Raw genomic sequence first — 19,281 nt, forward strand, 5'->3', positions numbered from 1 at the left:
TATCTATTTTGTTTATTTTCTCAAAGAACCAGCTCTTGGTTTCGTTGATTTTTGCTATTCTTTTATTCTTCTCAATTTTATTTATTTCTTCTCTGATCTTTATTATGTCCCTCCTTCTGCTGACCTTAGGCCTCATCTGTTCTTCTTTTTCCAATTTCAATAATTGTGACATTAGACCATTCATTTGGGATTGTTCTTCCTTTTTTAAATATGCTTGTATTGCTATATACTTTCCTCTTAAGACTACTTTTGCTGTGTCCCACAGTAGTTGGGGCTTAGTGTTTTTGTTGTCATTTGCTTCCATATATTGCTGGATCTCTATTTTGATTTGGTCATTGAACCATTGATTATTTAAGAGCGTGTTGTTAAGCCTCCATGTGTTTGTGAGCCTCTTTGCTTTCTTTGTACAGTTTATTTCTAGTTTTATGCCTTTGTGGTCTGAAACGTTGGATGGTAGGATTTCAATCTTTTGGAATTTTCTGAGACTCTTTTTGTAGCCTAGTATGTGGTCTATTCTGGAGAATGTTCCATGTGCACTTGAGAAGAACGTATATCCTGTTGCTTTTGGATGTAGAGTTCTATAGATGTCTATTAGGTCCATCTGCTCTACTGTGTTGTTCAGTGCTTCCGTGTCCTTACTTATTTTCTGCCTGGTGGATCTATCCTTTGGGGTGAGTGGTGTGTTAAAGTCTCCTAGAATGAATGCATTGCAGTCTATTTCCCCCTTTAGTTCTGTTAGTATTTGTTTCACACATGCTGGTGCTCCTGTGTTGGGTGCATATATATTTAGAATGGTTATATCCTCTTTTTGGACTGAGCCCTTTATCATTATGTAGTGTCCTTCTTTATCTCTTCTTACTTTCTTTGTTTTGAAGTCTATTTTGTCTGATATTAGTACTGCAACCCCTGCTTTCTTCTCGCTGTTGTTTGCTTGAAATATGTTTTTCCATCCCTTGACTTTTAGTCTGTACATGTCTTTGGGTTTGAGGTGAGTTTCTTGTAAGCAGCATATAGATGGGTCTTGCTTTTTTATCCATTCTATTACTCTGTGTCTTTTGATTGGTGCATTCAGCCCATTAACATTTAGGGTGACTATTGAAAGATGTACTTATTGCCATTGCCTGAATTAAATTCGTGGTTACCAAAGGTTCAAGGTTAGCCTCTTTAGTATCTTACTGCCTAACTTAGCTCGCTTATTGAGCTGTTATATACACTGTCTGGAGATTCTTTTCTCCTCTCTCTTCTTATTCCTCCTCCCCGATTCTTCATATGTTGTGTGTTTTGTGCTGTGCTCTTTCTAGGAGTGCTCCCATCTAGAGCAGTCCCTGTAAGATGTTCTGTAGAGGTGGTTTGTGGAAAGCAAATTCCCTCAGCTTTTGTTTGTCTCGGAATTGTTTAATCCCACCGTCATATTTGAATGATAGTCGTGCTGGATACAGTATCCTTGGTTCAAGGCCCTTGTGTTTCATTGTATTAAATATATCATGCCATTCTCTTCTGGCCTGTAGGGTTTCTGTCGAGAAGTCTGATGTTAGCCTGATGGGTTTTCCTTTATAGGTGACCTTTTTCTCTCTAGCTGCCTTTAAAACTCTTTCCTTGTCCTTGATCTTTGCCTTTTTAATTATTATGTGTCTTGGTGTTGTCCTCCTTGGATCCTTTCTGTTGGGTGTTCTGTGTATTTCCGTGGTCTGTTCGATTATTCCTCCCCTAGTTTGGGGAAGTTTTCAGCAATTATTTCTTCTAAGATACTTTCCATCTCTTTTCCTCTCTCTTCTTCTTCTGGAACCCCTATAATACGGATATTGTTCCTTTTGGATTGGTCACACAGTTCTCTTAATATTGTTTCATTCCTGGAGATCCTTTTGTCTCTCTCTATGTCAGCTTCTATGCGTTCCTGTTCTCTGGTTTCAATTCCATCAATGGCCTCTTGCATCCTATCCATTCTGCTTATAAACCCTTCCAGAGTTTGTTTCATTTCTGTGATCTCCTTTCTGGCATCTGTGATCTCCCTCCGGACTTCATCCCATTTCTCTTGCGTATTTCTCTGCATCTCTGCCAGCATGTTTATGATTCTTATTTTGAATTCTTTTTCAGGAAGACTGGTTAGGTCTGTCTCCTTCTCTGGTGTTGTCTCTGTGATCTTTGTCTGCCTGTAGCTTTGCCTTTTCATGGTGATAGGAATAGTTTGCAGAGCCGCGACGAGTGACGGCTGGAAGAACTTCCCTTGTTGTTGGTTTGTTGCCCTCCTCTCCTGGGAGAACAGCGGCCTCTAGTGGCTTGTGCTGGGCAGCTTCGCGCAGACAGGGTTTCTGCTACCTGCCCGGCTGCTATGGAGTTAATCTCCGCTGTTGCTGTGGGCGTGGCCTGGCTCAGGCAGCTACTCCAAAGTGGTGGAGTTGCGTTGGACGGGGAGCAGCTGGGATGCTATTTATCTCCGTAAGGGGCCTCCCTGCTCCCTGCAGCCCAGGGGTTAGGGTGCCCAGAGATCCCCGGATTCCCTACCTCTGGATTAAGTCTCCCGCCCTGCCCCTTTAAGACTTCCAAAAAGCACCCACTAAAACAAAACAACGACCATAAAAAAAAAAAAAAATTTAAATTAAAAAAAAAAATTTTTTTAATTAAAGAAAAAGAAAAAAAAAAGGTGGCTGCTCGTTTTTTTTTATTCTCCGGCACCAGCCTCAGGCATCTGCTCACCGGTCTTGCTGCCCTGTTTCCCTAGTATTGGGGTCCCTATCCCTTTAAGACTTACAAAAAGCTCTCGCCAAAACAAAACAGAAAAAAAAAAAATTGGTCGCTCGCTTTTCTTATGTCCTCCGGCGCCCGGCCTCCGGTGCCCACTCACTGTTCTTGCTGCCCTGGTTTCCTAGTATCCAGGGCCCCCTGCGCACCCACTGTGTCAGCACTCTGTCCCAGATGGCTGGGGCTCAGTGTTCGGCAGTCCTGGGCTCCATCTCCCTCCCGCTCTGCCTGCTCTTCTCCCGCCGGGAGTTGGGGGGTTGGGCTCTCGGCTTCCGCCGGGCCGGGGCTTGTATCTTACCCCCTTTGCGTGGCGCTGGGTTCTCTCAGGTGCAGATGTGGTCTGGATATTGTCCTGTGTCCTCTGGTCTTTATTCTAGGAAGGGTTGTCTTTGTTATATTTTCATAGATATATGTGGTTTTGGGAGGAGATTTCCGCTGCTCTACTCACACCGCCATCTTCCGCCCTTGGCAATGGTTTCTTTAAAATGATATCAAAAGTATAGGCAACAACCAGAAGATGACTGGTTAGCCAGAGACGGGTAAGATTCCTCAAGGGAGGAACAACCTAAGACAGGCACAGTCGCAGGGGGGTCATCAGTGAGAAATTGGGGATCAACAGAGGTGAGGCTTAGAACCTCCCCCCACCTGTTTTGAGAGAAATCTTCTGCATCCGTGGATGTTTTGTTGCCCTTGTCTAGCTTGGATTAATACTTAGTCTATAGGCACACACCTGATCATCTACATTTGCTTTCTTACAGCACTAAACTATGTTTTCTACCTTTATTTTGCATCTACCTACCACTTCAGCATTTTATTGAAAATAATAATAATAATAATAAGGGAGAAATGTGGGATTCACATATAAATCAAGTATAAAAATCAAATGAATATTCATATTTGACCTGATTGTTTATAGTTCATAATGCGTGATCAAAACCAAAAGTTTCTGTGATGACTGCCCTTGCACTGTTCACCATGTAAGAACTTATTCACTATGTAAGAATTTGTTCACCATGTAAGAACTTGTTCGTTATGCTTCAGAAGGTTGGAGACTGTTGAGAATTAGTCTTGGGGTTGATTAATGATTGCGCATTGAGTCCCCGATTCAGAATTTTATTGTTGTTAACAACCATTTGATCAATAAATATAAGAGATGCCCTCTCAAAAAAAAAAAAAGTATAGGCAACAAAAGATAGGTAAGTTGGACCACCAACATTAAAAGCTTTTATAAGCGCAGGACTTTATGAAGAGAGTGAAAGACAACCCACAGAATGGGAGAATATATTTGCAAAGCATGTATCTAAAAGGGTTTAATATCCAGAGGGGAAAAAAAGAACTCTTACAACTCAGCAACAATAAAAAACAGACTACCTAGTTAAAATATGGGCAAAAAGACTTGAAAAGCCATTTTCCCAAAGAGCATTTGCAAATGGCCAATAGGCACATGAAATAACTGTTGGCATGGATGTGGAGAAATTGGAACCAAGTGCATTGTTGGTAGGAATGTAAAATGATACGGCTGCTATGGAAAGCAGTTGGCAGTTACTCAGAAAGTTAAATGTAAGATTACCATTTGACCCAGCAATTACACTCTACTCTTAGGTAGATAGCCAAGGGAAATGAAAACGGACTCAAACAGATATTTATACACCACTGTTGATAACAGCACTGGTCACCAATAGCCAAAAAGTGGAAGCAACCCAAGTATCCATCAACAGACAAATGAATGAATAAAATGTGCTGTAGACATAGAGTGGAATATTATCTAGCCATAAAAAGGAATGTTTCTGATACATGGTACAACATGGGCAAACCTTGAACACAATACATTAAGTGAAATAAGCAAACACAAAATGACAAATATGAATCCACTTATATGTGGTATCTGGAATGGGCAAAGAAATATTTTTGCCATAATGGATGCAGAGTTTCTGTTTGAGGAAATGTTCTGAAAATAGATACTAGCAACAGTTACACAACATTCTAAATGTACTTAGTGCCACTGAATTGTACACTGTAAAATGGATAAAATAAACTTTGTTATTGACAGTTTATTCACAAATTTTTAGAAAATTGATACATCATGATTTGGGTACATAAATGATCTGTTTTACAAATAAAAATAAAGAATATGAAGATATGAAAATTAATAAATTATCATGTGACTTATTTTAAGTAGAAATAAACTCAAAAAGATTTTCATTTTTAGCTAATGGATATTCATTAAAAGAAAAGTTTTATGTCACATATCTTCTTAGACTAACATATAGTAAGAAAATTTAGGTTCTCCATCCCCCCCCGAATTGGGTAACAATTCATATTTTATTTAAAGTTGTCTTTCCTGTTTACATATTCTTTTTATTAGAATAGCTACATTGATTAGTAATTTTAAAACATATTCAAATTTACACAGGAAAAGTTTTCAAAGTAATTCATGCAAGGGACAGTTAGTTGATGTACTATATATATGCTACATTTTGAATAATTTAGCTTCTCCTAAAATTTTCTAATTTTAATTAATGCTGTTTTTCTTTAGCTTGACAGGGCCAATTCTCTATTAAACCAGACTCAACAACCTTACAGATACCTTATTGAATCAGTGCGTCAGAGAGATTCTAAGATTGATTCACTGAAGGAGTGTATTACACAGCTTGAGAAAGATGTGAGGTAAACCATCTACAAATCTTTTATTGAGTAATAAAGGCATTGTAATACTGCTGTGGATGAATTCAGGTTGTAAATTATGAAGAAAAAATTTAAATAATGAAAGTCTTAAATTTAATGAGTAGTAAATTCCTCTTAGGATAAACTAGGTCACATCACATTAGGGGCTCACATTTTAACTTATGTTCAGAAATCTCAGCCTGGAGATAGCAATGCTACAATTAATAACAAAGCACTCCACCCGCCCAACAACTATCCTTTCCTTGTTCCCCTATAATTCTTTAGTGGGCTGGGTGTTGATCCAAGGGAGAAGAGAAACACAACCAGATGCCATTGTAAAGTCAAATGTCTGAAACAGATAGAATGTTCACATTTACTTAGATTCATGTTGACTTTGCCAAGGAATTTTTAGGCTTTTCTTCCCCAGGCCCTTTACATTAAAGTAGCCCATGATTTACATAAAGATAAATAAATTCCTTTCACTTTCTTAGATTGAAATTGTTTTCTTCCATGACACCTTATCCAAATAACTTGCTCCATTTAATAATCATTCAAATTCTTTACCTGTTCATCTCTACAATCATCTTAGTCTTTTTAAATTTCAGTAAAATAATGATGCTATGCATAGTGAGGTTTTTTAACTCCTGGGTGGTTGGTTAGTTGGCTTAGTTATTAGATTGTAAGATTATTAAAATAAATTATTAGATAAACTATTAACTGGGTCATATATGTGGAAGCAGAGAATTAGATAGAAATGGAAATTACTAAATTAAGGAATTGGAAAACAATAAGAAGATAGTTACTAAATTCCTAAGGTATAAAACCAAAAAAATTAAACTACTGGCAATTAACTCCAAAATATGACTGTTCTTTTTGATGAATCAGAATAATTATCTTCTCCTCTTGTTTCTACCTTACCAAAATAATTGGTCCAGAACTTTAGTCCTGATCTTAATTTTTTGATAATATGATAAAATAATTTTTAATTACATTTGTGCTTTAAACATCAACATAAACATATTTCTAGATTAATTTTAAAGTTAAAATTGTATTGGGAATACTTATAACCAGCAGTAATAAATTAATTCAATGAATTAAACAATTTTTCTATAAATAGCAATTGGGGCAATAGGAATTATGTGTCATCATTCATTAGGCACTTAGTTATCTCTAAGAAATTGAGAAAAGAAACTCAAATAGAATATTTTCTTCCTGTATTATATATTTTCGTTATACTGAAGTTTTTCATTAGCGTCTTGTTTTACCTTTGTATCCTTGGAGTGGAGATACATAAAAGGCCTGTGGGAAAAATTACCCTCTTTCACAGCTACCTTCAAATAAATTTATTTGAATATTTATTTCACTAAGAATTAAGGTAGTTGTAAATGTTTACTATAAGAAAAATAGTAGCTTGTTATAGAAGAAAATGATAAACAAATTCAGTCCTAGAGAAATTAAGCAACTTGTCATGTAAGAACTTACAGTTTTGTGGTAGGGCCAGAATTTAAATCCAGATTTCGATTTCTACTTCTATTCCTAGTTCTATACTTCTTTTAATTCTATACTCGTAACCATTATGTTATACTGCCTCCCTATGTTCTATTCTGAATAAGGGATAATTTGTCATCAACTAATGTAATTAAGGAAGAGAAAAACAGCAAAATAGTGTAAAACAGTGGTTAAAAGTAAGGCTTTAATGAGTTGATAATTGATGAAGCTGGATGATGGATACATGGGAGTTTGTTTTATTTTCTCTCTTCTTTCAAAATATTCCACAATAAAGTTGTCTTTATAAAACAGATATTAAAAGGGAGTTCAGGCTCTGTAGATAGGTTAGATGGATTTAAATCCAGTCAGTACTTGGTTTTGAATTGGAGGAAGTCAGTTAAATGCTCTAAAACCTCTGTTGTTCAATAAAATGTTCTGTAATGATAAAAATATTCCATATCTGAGGGGAAGGGCAGGGAATAAAAAAAAATACTCCATATCTGTCTGTCAGTGTGGTAGCCACTAGCCACATGGCTGTTAAGCATTTGAAATATGACTGGGGTGACTGAGGAACTAAATTTTATTTTATTTAAATTAAATTAATTTTAATTGCCACTTGTGCTTGGCTAATGGTTGTAATATTGAACAGTATAGCCAATTTCTCATCTGTGAAATGAAATCTGAATAACACCTAAGTCATATGGTTATTCTAACATTAAATCATTTAATCTTTGATATATATAGCACTGTGCCTAAACATTATAAATACTCTGTAAATGTTTGCTGTTATTACAATTTATCTTACATTTTACACATTTTTATTTTGAAAATTATCTTTAAAGTGAGAAATAAAATATCTCCAAATATATTGAATTTTGACAAAAATCAGGACTCCCTAAATAATAGCAATAGAAACCATAAAAACTATGCCACTTATGCAAGTTAACTACAAAAAAATTTTTATGCTAAACATCTGAGCCCTTTAAAGCTCTAAGTGTTTTATAAATTTATTGCTTAATATTTTAGGAGAGCCTGAACTAACATTTTACAGGATATGAAATGTTGCTCTTAATTGAAGGAGCTACCTTCTAATGTAGAAAAATTAAGGTGCTTTCAGTAGTTTAATTATGGCCTCTGAGATACTGTAAATGCATCCCGATGACCATGAATGAAATGATGTGACACCATGAAGAGCAGCCCAGTCACCAAGTCAGGTACAGCAGGATAAATCACAGTTCTGGGGTCACCCCTGCCCTGAGCCAATGACATTTCAAATATAAAGGAGTTGTCCTGAGCTTTGGATACACATCAGCATGGTTTCTTTTCTCATGGTAAATGTGTCTGTAAAATACAGATGTGAACACATCAAGGGACAGTTGTGAAAATTAAATGCAGTAACATACGTACAGCTCTGGCACATGGAAGAAACTCAGTAAATGTTACTTCCCTTCCTTTTTTCCTTCATAAATTAGAAATTTAAACATTAGGTGTCCCATCCGAAAAAAATCACTAAATTATTATGTTCCTTGAAAATTCATATTCTTCTTTGCTGGGTGTCAATTTTAATTATAAAAGATATAGACATTAATTGTTTACTCTTTAAATGTTTCTCTAGCTTATGCAATAAAAGCTCTTTAAAGAACTGAATACTTCTATCATTTTCCTAGAAAGTAAAACTACCATATGCACAATTTGGAAATTTAGCTATTCATGCAATATACTCAATGTCTAGAAAGGTTAGAGTAAATATGCTCTAAAATGAAATCATTATAAACATGTTAAAAGCTAACACTGAGATATCACTATTAACTACTTTAAATCCCCCTGCCATCAAAGTAATGATCTGTTGTACCACTAGCACTGTTAACTCTCCTCTACCAAGCCACAAGCGATAGTCGGGACTATATATTCTGATCTATAGTTTAGGACTGTAGGAAGCATGGAAAGAGAATAATTAGCATAAATTTTCTTTCCCTTTTGTCAGTTCTTGGTTTCTTCTTAACTAGTACTTTAAGAAGAAAAGACAAAGACAACTTCATTTTGTAAGACTAAGCCAGGGTTTTTTGGTTTTTTTTCTGTTCTATGCCAGGGTATATTGATCCAGGAAGTTGAAGAACAATATATCAGCAATATGTTTTCATATAGCAATTTACACAGAGCCATAAACATGAATTTCTAAGTAATAATTAACAGTGACTTGAACAATTATGGGTGTAATACACTATTCATGATAGATGTGCTTATAAGAAGATTTGTTTTGTAGTTGATTTATGAGTCAATGCATAGAAGCTTTGTATTTTAAAAGTAAGTTTCCACTCTTATGAAATGTGTCTTATGGAGACTAAGCTCTATTGAGTAATTACATCCTGGAAGAACCCAGAGTATAATAGTCATCATATTCAGTTTTAGAGACCCACATGTTGAATGCGGTCTCCCTCATGGTTTAAGAGTATATTATAGGGAAGAATAAGACTTTGAAAATACATACCTAAGTATCGTCTGTGGAGTCTATACTGTTTGTGATAAACCAACATCTTACAGGTAGAACAGAGTTGCTCTGTAAATCAATTCATCTACCCACCCATATTCTATCCATGTTATATAGCTATTTGTGCAATTTGAATATGGAATATTTATTGTGAAAAAAATAAAACACTACATATAAACATTTCTAACAAATTAGCCCATCAAATCACTTAATTACATCAACATTCCATTCCTATTACACTGCAAGTCATTTAATGGCATTTGAGAGTTTGTGTGTGTGTGTGTGTGTACTACATGTGAGTGTGTGTTTACATACTATGTGTATGTGTGTACAGGTACACAAACACTAACACATACCTGTTCTTTAAAATTCCTATTCCTTTTTACTGGATGTTTAACTTTGAAAAATATTGCCCCTTCAAACTGATTCTAGCTAAAGATAGATTTGAATTCTACAGATGTAGAAACATCTGATCTTTACCGTACTTTGGGGGACTCTGGCAAAACATGGTGCTTATTTTCCTTTTTATCTCTTGTTCTTTTAAACTCTGGCTCAATAGGACCTCTGATGCCTCTCTCCAAAAATCGGTTTGTTTTTCTGCTGAGCTGCTTTGCCTTTATTGGCATTTAATTACTGTGTCCTCTGATGCCTGTTTTTCATCTGAGTTAGTGACACTATATAGTATTTATGTAGAGATTCCTGTGTTCAGTGCTTCACATAATCATTCATCAGATAATTCATATATCCCTTTGACATACATGAGTATTATTTTCCACTTTTACAAATGTGAAAACTGAAGTTAGTAGGGTGTTGTGTGCTGTGTTTTATACCACACAGTTGAGTCAGTGCCACAGTTGGAAACAGAAATCACAATGCATCTAGTTTTTCTTCTCAGAGGACAAATTATGATGCTTCCTTGGGGCAGTTCTCAATTATTAGGAAGGATGGGAATGTGAGTTTTTTCCTCTTAAGTCCTTGGAATTATCAGTTCTTCCAGAATACCTACTACTATTCCTTGAATTTTAAAAAACTTCTGCCTAGTATTTTAAAAATTGGTGGCTTTCCATTTTCTTAAAGCATAACAGAAAATATCTTACCTATTGAGCAAAATAATTCTCACTAATTTTACCTTCATGGATTTGGTTTTTGACATTTAATATATTATGTTGTTAACATTTATTGTTGATTTCTTTAATTCTTGTGGTAGGGCATGCTGAGTGGCTTCATTCCAGTGGCTTTCAAAGAATATTTCTCTTAATAGTTCTAATTAATTTTTATGTATTGAATAATAAAACTCCAGAAGACAGGCCCCAAATATTTTTCTTTTAAAATATTAATATGTCAAAAATATATATATTAATATGTCCTTACACTTAGGCTTCTCACCTTTTCCTGTCAGGAAATAGGTCATATCAAAGGGAAATTTACATTGCAGACTTAGAAACTGAAGATTGAACTAAGAATTTGAGACAAAAATTGTTTGCACAAGTTTGCTACAGAGTGAATATCTGATTCACCTAACTCAATTATATACCTGCTAATTTAGTGTGTGATAAATTATGAAATGTTACTTTCAGTTTTAAAGATAAATGGTTCCATTTGACTTCCAGTGTTTTGAATTTTAATATTTTGCCCGGACATAATTTTTACCTTTTTATGAATTCTGCCTCCTGTGTTTGTATTTCAGGAGTAAACAGTCATGTTTAAAACACTAATTGTATGCCCCTACTAAGCAGGAAAGTATTTCAGAAAGCATCTCAATTACATTGTCAAATGATTATTAAAGGTCTCCCTTACAAAATAGTCAGGCCGTTGATTAATCAAACATTACAGTGGTTGGTCTAGTATCTTTATGGACTATAAATTTAACTTATCTTTAATTCAGACTATCATATTTGTCTTTAGTCTTTTGCTATTTAGTATTTATTTATTAAATTTATACCAATATGGGGACTTTTTAAAAATCTGGTTGTGTTTTTTTTTCCAGCAATTTAAATAAAGAAAAGTCAGCTTTACTACAGATGAAGAATCAAATGGCATTAGATTTAGAACAACTTCTAAATCATCGTGAGGTACTTTTTCCATTTTTCATAATTTTTGCCACTTTAGGCTTTTTTTAAGTCCATGTGGGGCTAAAACTCCCGGATCCCAGTTGTTCATGTTCATTAATGACTTCTCACATTTATATCCCCCCGTGATCTAGCCCTTTATATTCAACTTGTGATACACTTTATTCTTTATGAACTTTATTCTTTGGGTTAATTTTTACTGCTGGAATTCCCCTTCTTATTGACCCATTATTGCCTTGTTCTTATCTCTGTCATTTCCACATTATTTAATAAGCATTTGTTTAATCGTTCTCCCACTAGACAGTAAATTTCTTTAGTATACCTCTCTCTGCCTCATGTTTTTGTATTTCAGGAGTAAACAATCATGTTTAAAACTAATTTTTTAAATTAGTGTTTTAAACATGCATAATACACAACAGCTGCATTGAACTTTAAAGTTAATAAAGTATTTTTTATTTGTTCCTTACCAAAATTATTTTAGAGTTAGCATAATCCCTATTTTTATAAGGAAAAATGAGTTAAGTGACTTACCTAAAGCCAGTTAGTAACTAAGTGAGAATCCCTGTCTTTTTCTTGTTTTTTAAGTCAGTTTTATTGAGGAACAGTATACACACCATAAAACAACCTGTTTAGCATACATTCTATGATTTTTGACTAATGCATACAGTTGTGTAACCATCACAACAATCGATACATAAAATAGATTTATGACCCCCCAAAAGTTACCTCATTCCCCTTTTTATTGACCTTTTTCCCCAACTCCAGTCCTAGCAACTACTGATCTGTTTTCTATCCCAATAGTTTTGCTTTTTCCAACAAAGGAATGTCATATAAATGAAATTGTCCATATTAGTCTTTTTATTCTGGCTTTTGTCACTTACCATAAAAAAGCTTAGTCCATGTTGTTGCAAATATTAGTCATTTATTCTTTTTTCTTGCTGAGTTATATTCCATTTATGGATATACTGGAGTTTGTTAATCCATTCACCAGTTGATGGACATTTGAGTTGTTTCCATTTTGGGGCTTCTATAAATAACATACGTGTTTTTCTGTAAATATAAGTTTCCTTTTCCCTTGGTAAATACCCAGGAGCAGGGTTGCTGGGACCAATGGAAAGTGTTTAACTTTATAAGAAACTGCAAAGCTGTTTTCCAGCGTGACTGTACCTTTTGCATTCCCACCAGCAATGAATGTTCCAGGTGCTGTGCATCCTCACCAGCAGTTGGTATTGTGAAGCCTAGCCTTTTAATCCAACGCATTTTTTCAACTGAACTATCACTGCCTTGTCTTAGCCATGTTTTTACCATTTTGTTATCCTAACAGAGAAAAAAAATGCTTGAAACAGATCATTGGTTTATGAGTATCCTGAAGACATTGTTTTCTAGTCTGTGAAAGATACACCAGGTATTTGAGAAGAAATTATTGGAAGGATATTGAGAGAAACAGATGAACTAGGGAATATTACTGTAAGCAGTTTAAAGGCGCATATCCCAGAAATGCAATCAGGGGAATGGGAGAGTTATCTCTATTTCAGAAATGGCATTTGAAGTGAGTTCTCTTAAAGGTGTATATTCTGTACGTTGAGTAAAAGAGAAAATAAGGTGTCTCTGGGCTAGATTTTAGAGATGACTTTCAAGTAGATAAGTAGATCTAGCAACAGGTTATGAGTAGGAAAAGCTTACAGGACACTCATTTTTCTGACTTCTGATATTCCAGGCCTTATCTACTATCACTTGTGTCCTAGGATCCTGCCTTCAAATAATTTTTTCTTCATGGTGGATGCCTGATTCAGTCACTATGTGGATTTCACAAACGTTTTTTACATTGAATATATAAGAAATAGAAACTATATATGTCCACTCACTCATACCAACTTTATTTCATAAAGGTGCATAACAAGTATTTTTTCAGAGTGGCAATTCTCATTTGATTTTAGAGGATTATACTAGATCTTGAAAAAATATATGAGCACCTTTATTTTGTACATCATACTTGATATCACATTATTCATGAGTTCAAATAAAAAACTAACAGTTCTACTTAGATTGAAAATTGAATGGGTTTAGGAAAAAAATGTCTAAACATGAAAATTAAATACTAGCAAGGTAAAACTACTGATGCATGGCATCAATGAAAATCACATGGATACATATCTGATTAAATAATTGTCAGTTAATTTTCGTGCATTTGATAATATCTCTTCATTTTGGCAATTTTAATAATCCAACACGGTAAATTTTTTTTTTTTGAAGTATAGATGATATACAATCTTATATTGGTTTCAAGTATACAACACAGTGGTTCAACAGTTACCATATTATTAAATCCTCACTCACACTAGTGTGGTTACTATTTGTCAACGTAGGAAGATGTTACGGAACCATTGGCTCTGTTCTCCATGCTGTACTGCCGTTCCCTGTGACCAACTTATATTATGATTGAAAATTTTTGTGTTCATTTATCCCCCTCACCCTCCCACCCCAACCCCTCCCCCATGGTAACCACAAGTCACTACATGGTGAGTTTTCTTAATGTTAAACATATAAAGAAAAGTAGCTTTCTTCCTGTGCACAGCAAAAAAATAATTATAATTAAAGTTTAAGAAAACATATCTGATACAAGTTTATCTTTTTTCTAGGAAACAGTTTAATATTAAATTGCAGAGGCAAAAGCAAGTGCAAACTGCTCATATGGAAAGAGAGGAGCCAGTGACCCAGGGAAATGCTTAACCACTCTCTTAACATTTACTGATGAAACAGTCTGTAGGATTGGTTGATTGATGTTATGGCTCTGAGGGTCAAGTGTTCAGAACAGCCAATACATAGCAGTTGTATAAGAATAACTTGGATAAATATGATTTTTTATGGAAAATCAGGGCTGAGACTCAGGTGAGGCAACCAAGAGATCTAGGGCACAAAATGTAGGAGGATTTGCTCTCTTACAACACTAAACTATGTTTTCTACCTTTATGTTGTATCTACCTACCACTTCAGCATTTTATTAAAAATAATAAAGAGAGAAATGTGGTATCCACATATAAATCAAGTATAAAAATCAAATGTGTATTCATATTTGAACTGACTGTTTATAGTTCATAATGCATGAGCAAAACCAAAAGTTTCTGTGATGACTGCCCTTGTACTGTTCACCATGTAACTTATTCACTATGTAAGAATTTGTTCTCCATGTAAGAACTTGTTCATTATGCTTCAGAAGATTGGAGACTGACGAAAATTAGGCTTGGGGTGGATTAATGATTGTGCATTGAGCATTGACTCCCCTATACAGAATTTTATTGTTGTTAACAACCATTTGATCAATAAATATGAGAGATGCCCTAACAACAACAACCAAAAAAAAATACACACTTCCAATTGTAAAATAAATAAGTAACCGGGATGTAATGTATAGCATAAGGAATATAGTCAAAATATTGTAACAACTTGGTATGGTGATAGCTGGTACCTAGAATTATCATGTATATAAATGTTGAATCACTGTGTTGTACACCTGAAACTAATGTAATGTAATACTGTGTGTCAACTACCCTTCAATAAAAAATAATTATCTAAAAAAAAAAAAAAAAAAATGTAGGAGGTACCACTCTCAGAGGTATTCAGAGTTCAGGGTTGGTACCAAGAGCTTGCCACACCCTAGTCAGAAACCTGGGAAAGTGACCTAAACTGACTGATTGCTTTAATCAGCTAAATTTTCTCAGTTTAATTTAGTGATTCATAAAGAGAGCAAATGATAGTTTTAAAGGTTTTCACTTTTTCTTTTTGGTATCATTAATATACAATTACATGAGCAACATTATGGTTCCTAGACTCCCATTATCAATTCCCCACCACATATCCCATTACAGTCACTGTACATCAGTGTAGTAAGATGCTATAGAATCATTACTTGTCTTCTCTGTGCTATACTGCCTTCTCCATGTCGCCCCCCACCACGACTACATTATGTGTGCTAATCATAATGCCCCTTATTCCCCCTTATCCCACCCTTCCCACCCATCCTCCCCAGTCCCTTTCCCTTTGGTAACTGTTAGTCCATTCTTGGGTTCTGTGAGTCTCCTGCTGTTTTGGTCCTTCAGTTTTTTCTTTGTTCTTATACTCTGCAGATGAGTGAAATCATTTGATACTTGTCTTTCTCTGCCTGGCTTATTTCACTGAGCATAATACCCTCTAGCTCCATCCATGTTGTTACAAATGGTAGGATTCATTTTCTTCTTATGGCTGAATAATATTCCATTGTGTATATGTACCACATCTTCTTTATCCATTCATCTACTGATGGACACTTAGGTTGCTTCCATTTCTTGGCTATTGTAAATAGTGCTGCAATACCCATAGGAGTGCAACTGTCTTTTTCAAACTGTGCTGCTGTATTCTTAGGGTAAATTCCTAGAAGTGGAATTCCTGGGTCAAATGGTATTTCTATTTTGAATTTTTTGAGGAACCTCCATACTGCTTTCCACAATGGTTGAACTAGTTTACATTCCCACTAGCAGTGTAGGAGGGTTCCCCTTTCTCCACATCCTCACCAGCATTTGTTGTTGTTTGTCTTTTGGATGTTGTCCATCCTAACTGGTGTGAAGTGATATCTCATTGTGGTTTTAATTTGCATTTCTCTGATGATTAGTGATATGAAGCATCTTTTCCTGTGCCTGTTGGCCATCTAAATTTCCTCTTTGGAGAATTGTCTGTTCAGCTCCTATGCCCATTTTTTTAATTGGATTATTTGCTTTTTGTTTGTTGAGATGCATGAGCTCTTTATGTATTTTGGATATAAACCCCATATTAGATATGTCATTTATGAATATATTTTCCCATACTGTAGGATGCCTTTTTGTTCTACTGATGGTGTCCTTTGCTGTACAGAAGCTTTTTAGTTTGATATAGTCCCACTTGTTCATTTTTGCTTTTGTTTCCCTTGCCCATGGAGATATGTTCATGAAGAAGTTGCTCATGTTTATGTCCAAGAGAGTTTTGCCTATGTTTTCTTCTAAGAGTTTTATGGTTTCATGACTTACAATCACGTCTTTGATCCATTTTGAGTTTACTTTTGTGTATGGAGTTAGACAGTAATCCAGTTTCATTCTCTTACATGTAGCTGTCCAGTTTTGCCAGCACCATCTGTTAAAGAGGCTGTCATTGCCCCATTGTATATCCATGGCTCCTTTACCATATGTTAATTGACCATATATGCTTGGGTTAATATCTGGACTCTCTATTCTGTTCCACTGGTCTATGGGTCTGTTCTTGTGGCAGTACCAAATTGTCTTGATTATTGTGGTTTTGTAGTAGAGTTTGAAGTTGGGGAGCAAGATCCCCCCTGCTTTATTCTTCCTTCTCAGGATTGCTTTGGCTGTTCAGGGTCTTTTTTGGTTACATATGAGTTTTAGAACTATTTGTTACAGTTTGTTGAAGAATGCTGTCAGTATTTTGATAGGGATTGCATTGAATCTGTAGACTGCTTTAGGCAGGATGGCCATTTTAACAATATTAATTCTTCCTAGCCAAGAGCATGGGATGAATTTCCATTTATTAGTGTCCTCTTTAATTTCTCTTACAAGTGTCTTGTAGTTTAGGTCTTTCACTTCCTTGGTTATGTTTATTCCCATGTATTTTATTCTTTTTGATGCAATTGTGAATGGAGTTATTTTCCTGATTTCTCTTTCTATTGGTTCATTGTTAGTGTATAGGAAACCCACAGATTTCTGTGTGTTAATTTTGTATCCTCCAACTTTGCTGTATTCTGATATTAGTTCTAGTAGTTTTGGAGTGGATTCTTTAGGGTTTTTTATGTATAATATCATGTCATCTGCTAACAGTGACAGTTTGGCTTCTTCCTTACCAATCTGGATGCTTTTTATTTCTTTGTTTTGTCTGATTGCTATGGCTAGGACCTCCAGTACTATGTTGGATAACAGTGGGGAGAGTGTGCATCCTTGTCCTGTTCCCAATCTTAGAGGAAACGCTTTCAGCTTCTCACTGTTAAGTCTGATGTTGGCTGTGGGTTTGTCATATATAGCCTTTATTATGTTGAGGTACTTGTCCTCTATACCCATTTTGTTGAGAGTTTTTATCATGAATGGATGTTGAATTATGGCGAATGCTTTTTCAGCATCTATGGAGATGATCATGTGGTTTTTGTCCTTCTTTTTGTTTATGTGGTGGATGATGTTGATGGATTTTCAAATGTTGTACCATCATTGCATCCCTGAGATGAATCCCTCTTGATCATGGTGTATGATACTCTTGATGTATTTTTTAATTGGGTTTGCTAATATTTTGTTGAGTTAACTGTAACTTTTTAAGCAGTATCACTTAGTTCTGATAAGGCTGCATATGGTCATGTAATATGAAATGAGATCACTAACTCATTTACATAGTTATCAAGTATGTGTTAAATGAAAAAAGAAAACAGGTGAGGTAATTTTAGGTTTGCATTTCTAGGACATTTGGGGCCTGGCAACAAATGGTTTTCATTTTCTATTGTTAGCATTAGCTCAAAAGTATTAGCTTAAGAGTAACTCCTGTCATGTTAGGATTTCAGTTGTGGTCTAAAGGATTCTAGGAATAATAAAATCAATATTGGTATCTAAATCTTTAAATTTTTAGCTTTATACCCATACAAATAGTGGTTGTATTTGGAATTATGAGTGGTGTATTTGGTGTTTTTATTCTCAGTTTTTCTTTCTAGAAAATATATTAACTAATAATATATTAAAATATGAAGAGAGGGTGAATGTAGGGAAAAAATAGTATTTTTTTAGGTTGCCTTTTCAGACTACTGAGCTTAGCTGGGATGGGCAAATATATTAGGTTAAAGTTGCTGTACAACACATACTAACTGAAAGATATGATCATAAATTGAATTGTGATCTTTTGCCTCTTCACACCACTCCATTCTAAATTCTCCAAATTCTGTTCCTGTATTCAGTAAAACCTTCGCAAAGCAAATGAAATGGAGAGGCAAAATATTCCTCCTCATAAAATGCCTTCCATTAAGCGCAATTTAATGTCATGTCCTCTGCCTTTATAGAAGCTCAAAACAAAATCTGGTGTCCTGTCTCTGTTTTGTGAAACTATTTAAGGCAGTCTACTAAATGCTTCCATTTATATTACATAATTTAGTCTTTGCTATAGTCCACTGAGAAAGCTATTGTTCCCACTTTTTCAGATGAAACTGTTACTTATAAGTGTTAAGTAACTCAACGGCAATTACATATTTAGTGTCAAAATTAAAGTAAATCCTTTTTTTTTTTTCTGAAACAAAAGCTTGTGATCTTTCTCCTTAGTCCCATTTAAACAAAAGTCTCATGATGAATTATTGCTAGCAATAGTTCCAGGAAATTTTTTGCCTCTTTAGATGGGGTTATATCTTCCTTTCTTCTTGTCAGAAAGTGAAAAGTATGTAATTTAATTGTTTCCTTTTTGTCTTAGTTGCCAGAAAACTTAAAGCTGATTATCTTATCTAAGTGTTATCTATCATCTTGTTTTTCTCTTAAACTTTAGATGCTTCAGAGTAACTTTTTTTGTTTCCTTCAAGTGGGTTGTAATCTTATTTAACCTTAAATATCTTCACTTATACTAAGACCTCTTAGGTGTAAAAATATAAAATATAAAAAATAGGAATCTTAAATAATGAGGTAACAAGAGGTAAAGGAAAAGAGCAACTGATAGGCTTTCACTCTTATGTAATAATATTAGGGCTTCAAATTAAACATCCAGTTTTGAGTAAAAAAAATTATGACTCCTTAGAGTGGTTGCTTTCTTGTCAAGCATACCTCTCAGGAGTCATCTTTGATGACTTCCATTTTTCAC

The 19,281-nt window shown here is 34.8% G+C and overlaps 1 protein-coding gene across 5 annotated transcripts in view; it reads left to right on the forward strand.

Annotated features, from left to right (window-relative positions):
* PIBF1 (progesterone immunomodulatory binding factor 1) overlaps positions 1–19,281 on the forward strand; it is a 258,434-nt gene that overhangs the window by 207,182 nt on the left and 31,971 nt on the right. For 3 of the 5 annotated variants that reach the window (XM_036893740.2, XM_057494563.1, XM_036893741.2), the window contains exons 15-16: positions 5,276–5,406; positions 11,367–11,451. The exons of 1 other annotated variant lie outside the window; for it this stretch is intronic. In XM_036893740.2, the coding sequence (XP_036749635.2) occupies positions 5,276–5,406; positions 11,367–11,451 (216 nt within the window). The remainder of the gene's footprint in view (positions 1–5,275; positions 5,407–11,366; positions 11,452–19,281) is intronic. One more of the 5 variants, XR_008994571.1, reaches the window with a different exon arrangement.

The sequence above is a fragment of the Manis pentadactyla genome, chromosome 17, assembly GCF_030020395.1.
Source record: "Manis pentadactyla isolate mManPen7 chromosome 17, mManPen7.hap1, whole genome shotgun sequence".
In the NCBI taxonomy this organism is placed as follows: Eukaryota; Metazoa; Chordata; class Mammalia; order Pholidota; family Manidae; genus Manis; species Manis pentadactyla.